Genomic DNA, 16,695 nt, shown 5'->3' with positions numbered 1-16,695 from the left:
GCACTTTTCGTGATTAAATCTACCTGCAGGAGTCCGACGGACGCTGAGGATCGAACCCAAACCGGGAGTCCGTCGGTGAAAAACGGATTTTCTCCTGGAAACGAAGATTGAACATTTAAAGAGAAAAAAACAAAAACTTGAAGCGACTAAAATCCACATATTTTGCTCGTTTCTCGGCCGCGGAAGTTCGCTCGGCTGCGTCGCTGCTTGGCGCACCTGTCGGACAGTCCGTGCGTAATTACGCACAGGTGCGCCAAGCACAGTCAGAATTTGGATCCAAGAAATAATTAAAATCTTTAATCTGATTAATTTAAAGAGCAGAAAATAACCTCCAGAGGACAAATTGATTATCGATCAATCATTGATTTATTGATCTGATTAAAAATAAGCAGATTTTTGCTTTTTCTTGTTTAAAAAAATAACTAAAATGTAAATCAATTAATTATTACAGTAAAATAAGTTAAACAGAAACGTGAAAGCTGGAGTTCAACATAATAAACGGGGTCCAGGTGCATGATGGGAATTGTAGGAATCAGATGTCAAGGAAGAAAAACAAGAAAAAACTTTGTTTTTATTTCTAAAGGCGTTTTTGATGCAATAAATAAATAAAATCTGACACATTTAGGGCCCAAATTAAAGGTGTTTCCTGATGAAGCCGTTAATGAATGTTGGTAATGGAGCTGCTAAATGACCCTCTGGAGGCTCTCAGCTCATTAATCCTGGTCTTCATCCCTAAACTCCAAACCAGCAGAGAAGCTGATGAAAGCTCTGGAAGGAAGCCAGTAAGCAGCCGTTGAGTCGGGGTTCACTCGTCTGATCAAATATTTCAAATGGTGCTTGTGCAAAAACAGGCATAAAAATAATTATAGTGAGTTTAATGTGATGAAGAAGCTCATGAGTCAGTGGTTGAAAGCCCCAGAAAAAGCTAGTAAGTGGACCTTGAGTGGGGATTTCTTTGGCAAATTCAATGTTTTTTAAGGTGCTAAAAAAGAAGGTTGAAATTTGTGCAAAACAGACATACTTACATCAGGTGTCTAAACTGCTGAGGAAGATCATGCACTAGTGGTTGAAAGTTCCAGAAAAAAACAGTAAGTGGACATTGAGTGGTGATTTTTAACTCTTCTTTTCATTCAAGTTGGTATTTTTATGGGAACATAAAAGATTCACAACATTTCTGCAAAAACAGACCAAAATTACATCACGTCTAATATGCTGGAGAAGTTCAGGAACCAGTGATTGAAAGCCCCAGAAAAAGCCACTAAGCAGACCTTGAGTATTGATTTTTTTTGTATTTAATATTTCAGATATACTCAGGAAATATACTCAACTTTTGTGCAAAAACAGACCAAAATAATTATTTGAAATGTGTCTAATGTGTTGAAGAAGATCATGCACCAGTTGTTGAAAGCCCCAGAAAAAGCCAGTAAGTGGACCTTAAGTGGAGATTTTTTTTTTAGTAAAGTTAATATTTTAAAGGTGCTCAGAATATAGCTCAACCTCTGTACAAAAACAGACAAATATACTTACATAATGTGTCAAATCTGCTGAAGAACTTCATGCACCGGTGGTGGAAAGCCCTAGAAAAAGATAGTAAGCAAACTTTGAGTGTTTAGTTAAATTTAATATTTCAGAGGGTCTCAGTAAAGATGCACCCCATGTTCAAAAGCAGACTCGAAATACTCACATTAGGTGTCCAATCTGCTGAGGAAGATCATGAACCAGTTGTTGAAAGCCCCAGAAAAAGTCAATAAGGGGACCTTGAGTGGTGATTTTATTTTCTGTTTCGGGAAAGGTAGGTAGCTCGAAGGTGCTCAGCAAAGACACTTGTCTTTTGTGCAAAAACAGGCAAAAATAATTACACCATGTCTAATCTGCTGAGGAAGATCATGTAGCATTAAATGAAAGCCCCAGAAAAAGATAGCAAGTGAACCTTGAGTGGTGATTTTAAAATTTTCTTTTTGGTAAAGTTGATATTTTTATGGGAACGTACACAGAAAAGATACTAAACTTTTGTGAAAAAATAGACCAAAATAATTACATCAGGTGTCTAATGTGCTGAAGAAGTTCATGCACCGGTGGTTGAAAGCCCCAGAAAATGATAGTAAGTGGAACTTGAGTGATGATTTTGTTTTTTGTCCCCTTTCTTTTATTGGTGAAGTGAATATTTCAAACCCACATGTGACAGAACAGACTTATGTTGGGCGGCTAACCTTTAGAAGAAGAAGACCATGCAGCGGCGGCTGAAAGCTCCGGAACCTGCTGCTTCCTGTTCGCTCAATAAGACGTGAGGGTTCCGTTAAGAAGCATTAAGTCTCGTCTTTATTGAAAAGAGACACATTACAGTAGAAGACTCTGTATTAGGTAGAATTTCTCAACAACGGTACTGTACAGCAAAGAAAAAGTCAACAACAACAACAACAGCAACAACAACAACGACAATAATAATAATAATTAGAATAACAGTGACGATAATGTCTAGATGATAAATCAGGAATAAAACGTGGATGGACTGAAGAGGTTGGCTAAAAATATACAAAAATGTAGGATTGAGGGGGCGGAGTCTTTGTTTATAAATAAAGTGGGTGGTCCGGGTGGACGGGGTTTAGGGCTAAAGGCTACATGAGGTTCTGATGTCTATGTACAGGTGTTGGCGGCAATATTAGTGCCGTGATTCATCTACAAGCGGGAGGCTTCAGTTGAGCTAAAAAACTATGCTAATTCTAGTTTGGCTAACTGTTTGCTAGCTGCTGCTTCACAGGACGTTTTAGTCTAAACATTTCGCAGCTTTTCACGATCGGTGTCACGGGGAAAACACAGAGGGCAAGGAAGTTCACTAGCAAGATGAAGCTACACGTGCTAACATGCTAGCTACAGCTAGCTGACACACAACAGCGCTTTTTGTGAAAACAAATGTGAAGAAAATACATTTTACCGAGTTTTTGCAGCAATTTAGAGAATAAAAATATCAGACTTTGAAAGTAAATTTAGCTAACGCCCTACTTCTACCTGCTAGCTAATATTAGCTAATGAAATTGTTCACGTTTGAGTTTAGTCTTCAGTCAAAGTCATCTAAATTTGGACCTAACTCAAAGTTAAGATTACTAATTAGAGAATCAGTTTAGGAAAAACCTAGCTAATTCCCTGCTTCTGCCTTAGTTTAGCTAAATAATCAGCTACAAGAAAAAGACAACTTGTCGTTAGCTGCAGTTAGCCGACACACGACTCGGCAGTTTATGTGAAAACAAACAGGTCAAAGGCAACATTAGCAAGATTTCTCTTTGACTTAAAGAGTAAAAATATCACATTCCTCAGTACAAATTGGTTTACAAAAAAAGCTAATGTGAAAACAAATTTAGCTAATGCCCTAAGTCTCTGTTAGCTAAGTTGGGCTAAGCAAATTAGCCACATGGTAACTCAGTCTTGATTCAAACTCATCTAAATTTGGAATCAAACTTGGGATTAAAATGTCAGATTTCCAAGCACAAATCAGTTTAAAGAAAAGCTTATCTGAATAAATATTTAGCTAATGCACTGCTTCTCTCTGCTAGTTAACGTTAGCTAACGAAACTGATCATGTTTGGGTTTAGTTTCAACCAAACTCATCTAAATTTGGACTCAACTCAAAGTTAAGAGTACTAATTGTAGAAACAGTTCAGAAAAATTGTGCCAATTCCCTGCTTCTCCCTAAGTTTAGCTAAGTAATTAGCTTCGATTAGCTGCAGTTAGCTGACAGATGACTCGGCAGCTTATGTGAAAACAAACAGATCAAAGTAGACGTTTGCAAGATTTCCGTTTGATTTAAAGAGTTAAAATATCACATTCCTCAGCACAAATTGGTTTAGAAAAAGGCTAATGGGAAAACAAATTTAGCTAATGTCCTGCATTTCTGTTAGCTAAGTTGAGCTCAGGGAATTAGCCATATGTTAACTCAAGCTTGATTCAAACTCATCTAAATCTAGATTCAAAATTAAGATTAAAAATATCAGATTTCCAGAAAAGCTAATCTGAATACATATTTAGCTAATGTACTGCTTCTACCCGCTAGCTAACAATAGCTAATGAAACTGGTCACGTTTGGATTCATGACTGAACTAAATCTAGATTAAACTCAAAATAAAGGTGAAAAATTTCAGATTTTGGAGCACAGATAAGTTTTCAAAAAACCAAAATCTGTTAAGTGTCAAAATCTGCAAACGATAGCACGTTAAATGTTAGCTTCAACTAGCTTCAGTGACAGATGATAGCAGTTTCTGTGAAAACAAAAAGAGAAAAAGTATTTCCTGCCATCAAGAGAGTAAAAAATATCCCAAAGACAAATTAACTTGGAGAAAAGCTAATGTGACACTAGCGCCCTGCCTCTCTGTGTTAGCTAAGCTAACTTTTGGATTCAGTCTTCACTCTTAACATTTTAAATTTTAAAGAGCACAAACCAGTTGAGGGCAAAGCTAACATGAAAAGAAATGATATGAAAAGTAAAAAAAATTATAAAGAGTCAAGTCGACAAAACTGTACAGCAAAATGAATTTACGACAAGCTGAGGTTAGCTAACTGATCGCTAGCTGTTGCTTCACAACATGTTTCTGTTCTCTAAAGTTGTCCATTTTTCCTGTTTCTTTAACCTTCGGAGGGGAAGAAAGTGCAGTTTAAAGTATTAGTAGGTTGCTTGCAAGCTAAAGCAAAGGTATTAGCACTGTTAGCTTGTTCACTGCTAGCCGCAGTTAGCTTCAGGGACAGATGACTCAGCAGCTAAAAGCAGACATTCCCTTGTTTTCTCAACCGCTGTGAGGTGAAATGAAAAGACTGGATTTCAGCTTCAAGTCTCAAAATTCCCAAAGCATAAATCAGCGACCAGCAGAAGACTTAGCGGGAAATTAAGCTAACGTCCTGCTTTATTCCATTAGCAAAGTTCAGCTAACTGATCGCTAGCAGCTGCAACAGTTAGCATTGACAAACTCTTTCTGTGCTAATTGGATGTTGCTAAACTTTTCAAAATAAGCTCACTGTTGTTTACACTGTTTCTATTGTCCACATATTAGCTAACTTCTCTAAAAGTGCCGCACCGTAGCTAGTTAGCATCACCATTAGCTTCTATTTACACTTAAATTAACTTTGGATTCCTCAAAACGTTAAAATAGTTTAGAGGAAACTCCCAGAAGCCACCACCGTTTAGAGGAACAAACAACTTGGTGCCTGAATATTAAGACGGAAAACAGATTTTAGTGCATTTCTGTCATAAATTAAAGGACGCCTTCAGATATAAAAACATAAAATTAAAATCACTTTGAAGATAAAAATGTTGGTTAAACCTCATTATTAGGAGGTCGAATGGCAACTTGAAGGGAAATAAAGGTGTGGCACGTAAAGGAAACGAGGAAGGCAGGCGTGCAAATGAAAAAAGGCAAAACATTAGTGTTGACGTGGAAGGAGAAACGGTTTTCTTACATTTCTACACAGTGTTTGTGTTTTAATGGGAGTATTGCAGCAGTGTATGACGGTGATGCTTTGATGAATATTGCTCAAATACACAGTCGGATCGAGAGCTGAGGTCGTAGAAGAAGTAAAAGTCAAACGTGGAGGTTTGAGCAGCATCGTTCCTGATCTGTTGACATGTTTCAAACACCAAAGAAATCAGCATCAGCGGCTTCAGAAACACCTGAAATTCAGCCGCGATGCTTCAGATTCATTCCAGTACCTCCACCAGCGGCTCCCAACAGGTTATCGCGACACTGTTTAGTGGTTTCTTCATCCGAGTCCTTAAAATGATCCAAGAACTGGACTGGACTTAAATCTGACCAGATTTGGACTCAGTCATGACTCAGACTTGCCCATGTATAGTGACCTCTGTGGGGCAAAATCTTTGATTGAATTTTATTGGTTGAACTCAAATTGGACCAAATGTTGGGCTGGTCTCAACTCAAAACTGGACAAAAACTTGATTCAAACGTCAAAAGTCTGTGATTCAAAATTTGATCACATTCGGACTAAATCATCACTAAGATTTAGTGAACTAAGTCAACATCCAAATTTGACATCAATTGAATCCTAATTTGACCAAATGTTGCTTTTGTCTGAACTCTAAATGACCAGTACGTAGTCTAGTTTTACCACAAGTAGACTTTTTAGAGCTCAAAACGTGACTCCAATTGGATTCAGTCTTGACTCAAGCTTTGCTGAACTATGTCCAACCCTATATTCAAATTTGATGCCACCTTTACACTTAAACTCTGACCTAACCTTGACCTGGACTCAGTGAGGAATCTAGTTTTACCACAGGCAGACTTTTAAGAGCTCAATACGTGACTCCACTTCGACTCAGTCTTGACTTTGTTGAACTATGGCCAACCCTAGATCCAAATTTGAAAACATCCGTTGAACCCAAATTTGACCAAATGTTGGGTTTGTCTGAACTCTAAATGACTCCATTTGGACAAGACTTGATTCAGCCTATTCCGAATTTAGACCCAAATTTGAACAAATTTGATCTTGACTCAAACTTGCCCAAACTTGATGAACTAGATCTAATCCTAGATCCAAATTTGGTGACATCCGTTGAACCTACATTTGACCTAATATTGGGTTTGACTAAACTCAGAATGTCTCCATTTGGACAAAGGCTTGATTCAGACTTGCCCACATTTGTTGAACTGATTGGAGTGAAATTTGGCGACCTTTAGACTTAAACTCTTGACCTAAACTGTACCTGGAGTCTATTTTTACCACAGGTAGACTTTTTGGAGCTCAAAACGTGACTTCACTTCGACTCAGTCTTGACTCAAACTTTAGTGAACCACGTCCAATCCAAATTCTATGACATCAATTGAACACAAATTTGACCAAACTGAAACTATGACTCCGTTTGGACAAGGCTTGATTCAGACAATTCCGAATTTGGACCCAAATTTGAACAAATTTAGACTTTATCTGGACTCAAACTTGTCCAAACTATGTCCAATCCTTGATCCACATTCGATGACATCCACTGAAGCAAAACTTGACCACATGTTCAGTTTGACTAAACTTAGAATGTCTCCATCTGGACAGAAACCGGATTCAACCTTGTCCACATTTGTTGAATGCTTTGGATTGAAATTTGGCCACAATTTAGACTTAAACTCTTGACCTAAACTTAACCTGGAGTTTTTTTTTTTTGTTTTTACCACAGGTAGACTTTTTGGAGCTCAAAACGTGACTTCACTTGGACTCAGTCTTGACTCAAACTTTGCTGAACTATGTCCAACCCAACATCCAAATTTGACGACAACCGTGGAACCCAAATTTGACCAAATGTTGGGTTTGTCCCAATCTCTAAACGTGGCTCCATTTGGACAAAAACCTCATTCAACCTTGTCCATATTTGTTGAACTGACTGGGATGAAACCTGACCACATGTAGACTTAAACTCTTGACCTAAACTTGACCTGGAATCAGTTCAGAGTCTATTTGGATCACAGGTAGACTTTTTAGAGCTCAAAACATGACTCCATTTGGACTCAGTCTTGACTCAAACTTTGGTGAACTACGTCCAACCCAACATCCAAATTTGATGACTGTTGAACCCAAACTTGACCAAATGCAGAGTTTGTCGAAACTCAAAACATGACTCCATTTGGACTCAGTCTTCACTCAAACTGATCCAGATTTGGTGGACTCCCTGGACTCAGACCTAGACCTGTCTTGGACCTTCTGTTCAGGTTTCCCATCCTGTGAACCATCAAACTGGGGCTGTTGGGAACCGCTGATCTTACCTTCCTGGTTCTTGCTGTCCTGTCTGGATCAGCACCAAACCTCCCGACAACACATTAGAATAACAAACCTCCATCCTTCAACCCGACGTTCACTTCCTGCGTTCTCTAGTTTAGACGATGCCACCATCGGAGGAGTGGTGGAAAAAAGGGAAATTATTTACAGTGAGGAGGTTTCTAGACCAGAAAAGAAGAAGAAGAAGAAAAAGAAGAAGAAGCCCTTCTTAGTGATTCGCTGAGCAGATCAGGGAGACTGTCTGACTGGATGGGACAAGGAGAGAGTTCATCATCGACAGGCTGAAATAAAATGAAGGAAAGTAGCTTCCGTCCACCGTCTTCGAGCTCAACACCAACTCTAAAACACCTGAAGAAGATTCCCTTTTCACTCCGAGTTCCCTCGTCCTCTGTTTTTACATGTAACAATAAAATGAACTTCAGGGACAGAGTTTGAGCTAAAACGCTGGTCGACCAGGATGGAAATCAGGTTCTGTTCAGGTTCCTAGTTGTGGTTTTAACTCCTGAGCAGAGTGAGTTGAACCCCGTCTGAAGGTGTTGGTGGTGGACAGTCTCCGGTCCCTGAGCTTCTGTACACTTTATGATTTTATACACCCAAAACTAAACAAAACAACCAAAAACAGAAGAACCTTCCCCATGTTGACATTTTAACCATTGGTCCAGCAATGCACATCCAGATACAATATACACAAACCAGGAAGAATGCCTTAAATTAAGAAGCAGGAAGTGTCTAGGACATGCGATCTACCACTTTACCTCTAACTGATCTGATATCTTTTTATCTTTGCTCCTAAAACATCGAGATATTTTCACATTAAAAAAAAAATGTGTGAAGGCAGAAGAGCTCACAGAATCCATGAAACAAAAGTGGGAGGAGCTAAAAAGTTGCGTCCTCCAATGATTGATGATGAAGATTTAAATGGCTTCGTCGTAAAGCGCCGTCATGCTACGAAGACTTTCCTCGCTGATATTATTATCGGTATTAGATATGTTTTGGCGTGGATCCTGATTGGCTGCTGAGCAGGAACTGGCCTTGTAGTGTGACTGATGAGGTATGATGTCATCACAAGTCATGTGACCTTTTCCCAATATGATTGTGGACCACATTTCCCAGCATGCTCTGGAATCTTTCTCCCAAAACAGACCTGGGGACGGAGGAAGCGTCGCCGTCGACCGGCTTTAATCAGTCCTAAAGGGGCGGCGGCTGTCAGGGGAGGTGGGCGGGGCTTAGAGTCACAACAGGAAGTGGTTCCAGACTAAACGGTGCTCCCAATTGGTCGCCGGCGAAGCCTCGTCGTCATATGAGCGCTGCACTGCCGGCACTGCTGCAGCTGTTGTTGCGGTTGGTGTTGCGGCGCGACAGGTTGGGTGTGGCCATGAGCGGGTAGCGGTCGTCGGGGCAACCGTACTGAGTCAGCGTGTCCACGCACTCCTGGCAGCTGGCCTGACGGGCGTATGCCATCGCACTGTTGCCGTGGGCGTCCTTCGCCATCAGGTCCACGCCGTACTGCAGAGAGGAGACAGTTGATCACCGTCAGATAATCAATAATAAAAACAGTATTGATCCAGATTTAGTTCTGACTTTACTGGATTTAGACCTTTACTCAAGCTGAACCAGATTTTGACTCACTGGGGAGTTTCTCTAAAATGTGACGACAATGTTTTGACTCAAACTTTATGGTCCTCGTGACACATCTCCAACTTAGACTCAGTCTGGATTCAAACTTTCGCAGATTTGGACTCAATGTTGATTCAAACTTGACCACAACTGGACTTCTCCTAAACTCCTAAAGTATGTGATGACAGCTGGGATGCAAACTTGTCTAAATCTGGACTATGTCCTAATCTAAGCGTCCATATTTTGGACTTAGTCTTCACTTAAATTTGTCTAAATTGGGACTAAGTTTGCTTTCAAATTTGATTGTACTGTATTTTTTCTCAGCTAACTGGAACTGCAGTTGGAATTTAGTTTGACTCAAACTTTAGGGTTGTCGTGGGCCAAGCAGTCAAGCACAAAATAACACAGGTTTAAAGTTAAAAAAAAAAGAAGGATTTATTTTCCAAAAGTAACTTTTACAAAAGAAATGACTAAAGGTAATTAAATCACAGCTGTAGGGCCCTTAAAAGAGGTCAACAAAATCTAACTCTACTGAAAATAAGACTGACAGAACCTAAACACCAACGCAAACAACAGACCTGCCAGAATGAGACACATATAGTGATGGATCAGACCACATTTAACACACAGGGGGAAACTACATACACAATAAATAAAACTAGCTAAACAAAACCCTGATCCCCCCCATGATGTAAAAGCTCTTGGTTTAGTCCATGAGAGGGCCTTCAGCATAAAGCTCTGCTCCGCCCTCAGCCCCATCTTTTGTTCGTCCAAGCCGGAAATGCCATGCAGCAGCCAGGTAACTCAAACAAAGGAGAAATGAATTACTTTTGTGTGTCTGTAGGCACGGCCATCACAAGGGTGTTCAGACTTCATCTCAATTCAAACCTGTCTAAATCTGGATTTAGTCTGGACTCAAACTTGGTCAGATAGACACAGCATTGACTCAAATTTGTCTAAATCTAGAGTTATTCCTAATATAAACATGTCCATATCTTGGACTTAGTTTGGATTCGAACTTGTCCAAATTTTGGACTTAAACTCGACTCTAATTTGTCTGAATTGGGACTCAGTTCTAATGTAAATATCCATATTTTGGACTCGCACTGGGCTCAGATTTGTCAAAATTGGAATTAAGTTTGGTTCCAAATTTGATCATACTGGGCTTTTACAGTTACTTTTACAGTTGGAATTGAAATCTGACTCAAACTTTAGGACATTTAGACTTAGTCTGGACTCAAACTCGTCCAAATTTGAACTCAGTCTTGACTCAAAGTTGTGTAAATTTGGACTCAATGCGGACCTAAACTTGGACTTGGTCTTCATTCTAACTTGTCCAAATTTGGAGTCAGTTCTCATGTAAATGTCCATATTTTGGTCTCAGTCTTGACTCAAACTTGTCTAAATTTGACCTCAGTGTGGATCCATATTTGGACTCACACTTGCTCAGATTTGGACTTATTCTTGACTCAAACCTGTCTAAACCTGACTCGGTCCTGACGTGAACGTCCATATTCTGGACCTGGTCTTACCCAGATGAGGAGCTGGGTGATGACCACGTTGCCCTTGCGGCTGGCCAGGTGCAGAGCGTTGCGTCCGTCTCCTTCGCCGCAGGTTTCGTTGACCTGTTGCCGGTTGCCGTGGGCGAGCAGCAGGACGACGGCCCTCAGGTCCTCGTCGGCCGTCGCCCGGAGCAGCTGCTGGCCCAGAGGGAGGTCCATGCAGGGAAGCGACGCCACGAACAGACGCTGCTCGTACTTAGCTCGGATCCAGCGCTCTCTCTCCTCCCTGGAAGCAAACACAGAGACATGAACCCAACAGAAAACTCTCCAGATGTCTGCAGATTTAGATCTTTAAAAACCTGAAGGCTCATTCAAGAGTTCAGTCCTAATCCCAAACAGAAAAGGTGAAAAATTCAGACTCCTGCCTCACATCTTGATGTTTCTACGAAGGATTCTTTAAAATGAAAGTAAATGGATGAAATGGAAACTTCTCAAACATTTACATATTTATTTATTTAAGTGTGCTGTTGCTCGTTAAGTTTGTATTCGGTTGTTTGTTTACCGCATTTGTTTAAAGTGTGTTTGCTTATTTATTTTAGCACTTGTGTTTGTTTAGTGTGTATTAATTTGAGTTTTTTAGCTAGTTCATGTGTATTTGCTTGTTTGTTCAGCTTGTGTGGATGTTTGGCATGAATGTTGTTTGTTTTGTATGTTTTTGTTTGTTTAATGCGGTTCATTGTTTAGTGTGTTGCTCAGTTAGCTTTTTGTTTGTTTAGTTTGATTAGTGTGTTTGCGCTGGTAGGGCTCATTTTTGTTTATGTAGTTTGTTTATAATTTTTGTTTGTTTAGCGTGTATTTGGCTGTTGTTTGGTTTGTTTAGTTAGTTTTTATGTTTGTTTAGTTTGTTTTGAGTGCTTAGTTTTTGTTGTTGATAATTTTCGTTATTTTAGTGTGTTTAGAGTTGTTTGTTTAGTTTATTTAATTGTTTAGTGTGTTTTTGTTGAGGTTGTTTTTGGTTGTTTATTTAGTTTTGTTTATTTAGTTTCTTTTGGTTGTTTGTTTAGTTAATGTTAATTGTTTGTCTGCATGTAAACAATCTGTCATGTTTACTTTGTTCATTTTAATTCCGATGTTCATATATGAAGTAAACATATAAAATCAAACAGTGAAAAATACTGCGACTGTTCTGTTGTCCTGTTTCATTAAAATCTCTTTTGTGTTTGAATCTTCAGTCTTGTTTCCATATTTTCTTATTTTGATCTTTGCTTGTTCAGAGTCGATAATTTATTGGTTATTATTGATTATTGATTATCTCCAGACGGTGATCTGCAGCAGTGAATCTGGTTTCAGGTCAGAATAAGACAGACGGACGCTTTGTTAAACCGTCGAGTATCATGAAGTCCTGATCTTCTAATCCTCGCCTCTAATCTGCCTCCATGTAAACATCATTCAGGGATTAGACCGAGCCGAGGTCAGACATTAAGCCGTTCCCCCAACGACGCCTCCCCTACAAAATAAAAGCCTTCAAATAACTACAGACTCAATCTGTCAAATCCTCAGAGACCAAATGAAACCAGCTTCCTTATTTCTGGATCACACGACACCAGGCACAAAGTCATAAAAACGAAACTCAAAATCACAAATACTAATAAAAATAAGACAAAATTACAAAAAGAAAAGAAAAACAAGACGCAAAATGATAAAAACTAAGAAAAACGAGACAAAAACACAAAAATAAAACACAAAACAAGAAAATTACAACAGAAATAAATAAAAATGCCAAAAAGATGAGACAACTGAAAAAAATGAGACATTAGATGAAAAATATGAGGCTAAAAGGACAAAAATAAATACAAAATGAGAAAAATTAAGAAAACTAAGTGAAAATGACAAAAAAAGACGAGAAACAAAATGAAAAAAAATCACACTAGAAGAGAAAAATAAGAAAAACAAGATCCAAAATGACAAAAATAAGACAGAAAATGACAAAAATGAAGCACAAAATGAGCAAAGTCGGCTACAGAGGTGCATGATGGGAAACAAACTGTGAGAAAAGAACAAATCAAAAGTTTAAAAAAGAGACGATGTGGGAACCTGGAGACTCAATAACTCTTCCTGGAGACAGAGTGTGTGTCTCTGTGTGTCTCTGTGTGTACTACTGTGTTACTGTGTGTGTTACTGTGTTACTGTGTGTGTGTGTGTGTTACTGTGTGTGTGTGTTACTGTGTGTGTGTGTGTAGCGGTGGCGGCGGCTAGCTTGGAGGAATGTCCCGGGGGCTCGTCCTTCCTGCCGCGGCCCAGCAGAGAGTGAGGAGGCTGGGCACAGCGTACGGCCGACAGCCCCTGGACAAAGCCTGGAGGTGTCGCCGGGTGTGTGTCTGTTTTGTGTGTCCGTTTGCGTGTCTGTTTTGTGTGCACTCGGCAGGGGGGGTTCGGCCTTCTGTCCTCTGGAGGACGGAGAGGAAATGTGAGGCCACTGGACGCATGCCTTCATCCATCAGGGGGGTTGCTAAGAGAGAGACACACCGACACACAACTGATACACAAATACAGTCTACTGGTACACAACTGATAGACAACTATACAACCAAGACACAACTATACACAGCTACAGTCTACTGATAAACAACTGATAGACAACAATACGAGACACAACTATCGAACTGCTAGGCAACTACACAACTGATACACAGTTAATACACAACCGACACACAACCACATTCTACTGATAGACAACTAAAGTCTATTGATACACAACTACACTCTACTGATAGACAACTACACAACTGATACACAGCAATACAACTGTTAGACAAAATGGGAAAAACTGGACAGGAAACAACACAAACTAGACAAAAAATGACAAAAATTAGACAGAAAACAACACAACCGGCATACAAAACAACACAAGTAAGACACAAAACAACACAACAGAGATACAGAACGACAAAAACCAGACAGAAAACAACACAGCTGAAAAACGAACTGACAAAAACTAGACAGAAAACAACAGAACCGACACACAAAACAACGCAAATGAGACACAAAACTACGCAAACGAGACAACAACAAAAACAGGACACCAAACTACATAAATAAGACACAAAATGACAAAGTAGACAGAACACAATACAAACACTTGTTTGTTTTGGTTTGTGTGTAATTATTTAATTGTTTACTTCTTTTTTAATGTTTGTTTAGCATAGTTAGCATTGTTTGTTTGTGTTTTTAGTGCGTTTGTTTAAGTGCGTGTAGCTGTAACTTTGTGATTACTTGTGTGTGTGTGTGTGCGTGTGTGTGTTTGGTGTGTGTGTTTGTGTGTTTGGTGTGTGTTGCGGTAAACAGCATCATCGCGAGCTAACGAGTCCTGAAAACACACAGCTCTGGACGCTGGAGAGGCTAATTGCACTAATTAACCACACAGAGCGAGTGTGTGTCCGTGTGTGTGTGTGACAGTATGTGTTAACATGTGTCTGAACGCACACACACACACAGACACGCACACTGGCGTTGTGTGCGTTAATCTGTGTGTGTGTGTCTTTTCACATCCCATTAGACGTAGCGCTGAGCTCCGGCACCGAGGCATGCTGGGTAGATAATTAAACACGAGTCCCGGTGAGATCGCTTGTGACAGGAAAACACACACCGCACACAGACACACAACGGCGACGCACAACGACAGACACACTAAAATATGTCACGCGGAGCCCCGAGGGGTTGCAGTGTGTGTTTGTGTCGGTTAAATTAGAAGATAAAGCTGCACCAGCCAGAGGAAACAAGCCGTCAGACATCCAGGACTGCTGCTCCGACTGTTTCTACACGACCACTGGGAAACGTGACTCGCACCTTTAGCTCATCTGAACGGGACTCGATACGCTCGACTTTATCCGCCCACGTTTGTTTTCTTTCACCGTCGTATCGGTGTTTTTATTTCTGGTGTGACTCAAACGTTAGACGGCGGTTTGGGTCGTGACTTGGTTCTACATTTATAAGCTTTCCAGGGAATGTTAGCGAGGAGAATCCCCTCATTATGACATGAAGCATGGTGGTGGCAGTATTATAGTATGAAGCATGGTGGTGGTAGTATTATAGTATGAAGCATGGTGGTGGCAGTATTATAGTATGAAGCATGGCGGTGGCAGCATTATAGTATGAAACATAGTGGTGGCAGCATGATAGCATGAAGCATGGCGGTGAAGTATTATAGCATGAAGCATGGCGGTGGCAGAATTATAGTATGAAGCATGGTGGTGGCAGTATTATAGTATGAAGCATGGTGGTGGCAGTATTATAGTATGACGCATGGTGGTGGCAGTATTATAGTATGAAGCATGGTGGTGGCAGTATTATAGTACGAAGCATGGCGGTGGCAGTATTATAGCATGAAGCATGGTGGTGGCAGAATTATAGTATGAAGCATGGCGGTGGCAGCATTATAGTATGAAACATAGTGGTGGCAGCATGATAGCATGAAGCATGGCGGTGGCAGTATTATAGCATGAAGCATGGCGGTGGCAGAATTATAGTATGAAGCATGGTGGTGGCAGTATTATAGTATGAAGCATGGTGGTGGCAGTATTATAGTATGACGCATGGTGGTGGCAGTATTATAGTACGAAGCATGGTAGTGGCAGTATTATAGCATGAAGCATGGTGGTAGCAGCATTATATTTCAATCAATAAATATTTAGCACTTATCATACAATAAAAATGCAACACAAAGTGCATTACAACATGTAAAAACACTGAATTAAATTAATGCAATATCTTGATACTGCAACCACCGTGCTTCACATCATGATGATGCCACCACCGTGCTTCACATCATGATGCTGCCACCACCATGCTTCACATCATGATGCTGCCACCACCATGCTTCACACTATAATGCTGCCACCACCGTGCTTCACACTATAATGCTGCCACCCCCATGCTTCACATCATGATGCTGCCACCACCGTGCTTCACACTATAATGCTGCCACCACCGTGCTTCACACTATAATGCTGCCACCACCATGCTTCACATCATGATGCTGCCACCACCGTGCTTCACACTATAATGCTGCCACCACCGTGCTTCATATCATGATGCTGCCACCACCGTGCTTCACATCATGATGCTGCCACCACCATGCTTCACACTATAATGCTGCCACCACCGTGCTTCATATCATGATGCTGCCACCACCGTGCTTCACATCATGATGCTGCCACCACCGTGCTTCACACTATAATGCTGCCACCACCGTGCTTCACATCATGATGCTGCCACCACCATGCTTCACACTATAATGCTGCCACCACCGTGCTTCATATCATGATGCTGCCACCACCGTGCTTCACATCATGATGCTGCCACCACCGTGCTTCACACTATAATGCTGCCACCACCGTGCTTCACATCATGATGCTGCCACCACCATGCTTCACACTATAATGCTGCCACCACCGTGCTTCATATCATGGTCATTGAGAGTTTAAGAGCAGATCTTCTGAAGGTAGAGTGTGTGAACTACAGCAGGATGTTTCCCTTCACGTTTCCCGCCCTGTTGATTGACAGCTTCATCATGCTGGTCGCCGTAGAAACCCCGGTCTGGTTCGGGGTCCCTCAGGGTGCCACACTGGGCCCTCTCTGATTTCCTGCCTGTTGTTTGAGTTCACACAGCGTCTTTGTGTGTCCAGAGTGTGTGCGTTCTGGCCCAGCGGCTGCTTTGTTGGGTTGTGTTTACGTACAACACCGAGGTTCCTGTCCGGAGGGCGATCGGCCTCGACGACCGACCGCTGCTGGGCCGACCCGCCTCCTCCATGCTGTGTGC

The 16,695-nt window shown here is 40.9% G+C and overlaps 1 protein-coding gene across 8 annotated transcripts in view; it reads right to left on the bottom strand.

Moving 5' to 3' along the window:
* Positions 1-2,301: 2,301 nt before the first annotated feature.
* The window catches only part of agap1 (ArfGAP with GTPase domain, ankyrin repeat and PH domain 1), a 159,539-nt gene continuing 145,145 nt past the window's right edge, over positions 2,302-16,695 (bottom strand). For all 8 annotated transcript variants that reach the window (XM_055008573.1, XM_055008574.1, XM_055008575.1 and 5 more), the window contains 2 exons: positions 10,908-11,163; positions 2,302-9,264 (listed from right to left, as the gene is read on the bottom strand). In XM_055008573.1, the coding sequence (XP_054864548.1) occupies positions 9,055-9,264; positions 10,908-11,163 (466 nt within the window). In that variant the 3' untranslated portion in view covers positions 2,302-9,054. The remainder of the gene's footprint in view (positions 9,265-10,907; positions 11,164-16,695) is intronic.

The sequence above is a fragment of the Amphiprion ocellaris genome, chromosome 24 (assembly GCF_022539595.1).
Source record: "Amphiprion ocellaris isolate individual 3 ecotype Okinawa chromosome 24, ASM2253959v1, whole genome shotgun sequence".
NCBI lineage: Eukaryota > Metazoa > Chordata > Actinopteri > Pomacentridae > Amphiprion > Amphiprion ocellaris.
The sequence above is the reverse complement of the archived record's forward strand: the minus strand, read 5'-3'. Positions and strand labels throughout refer to the sequence as shown.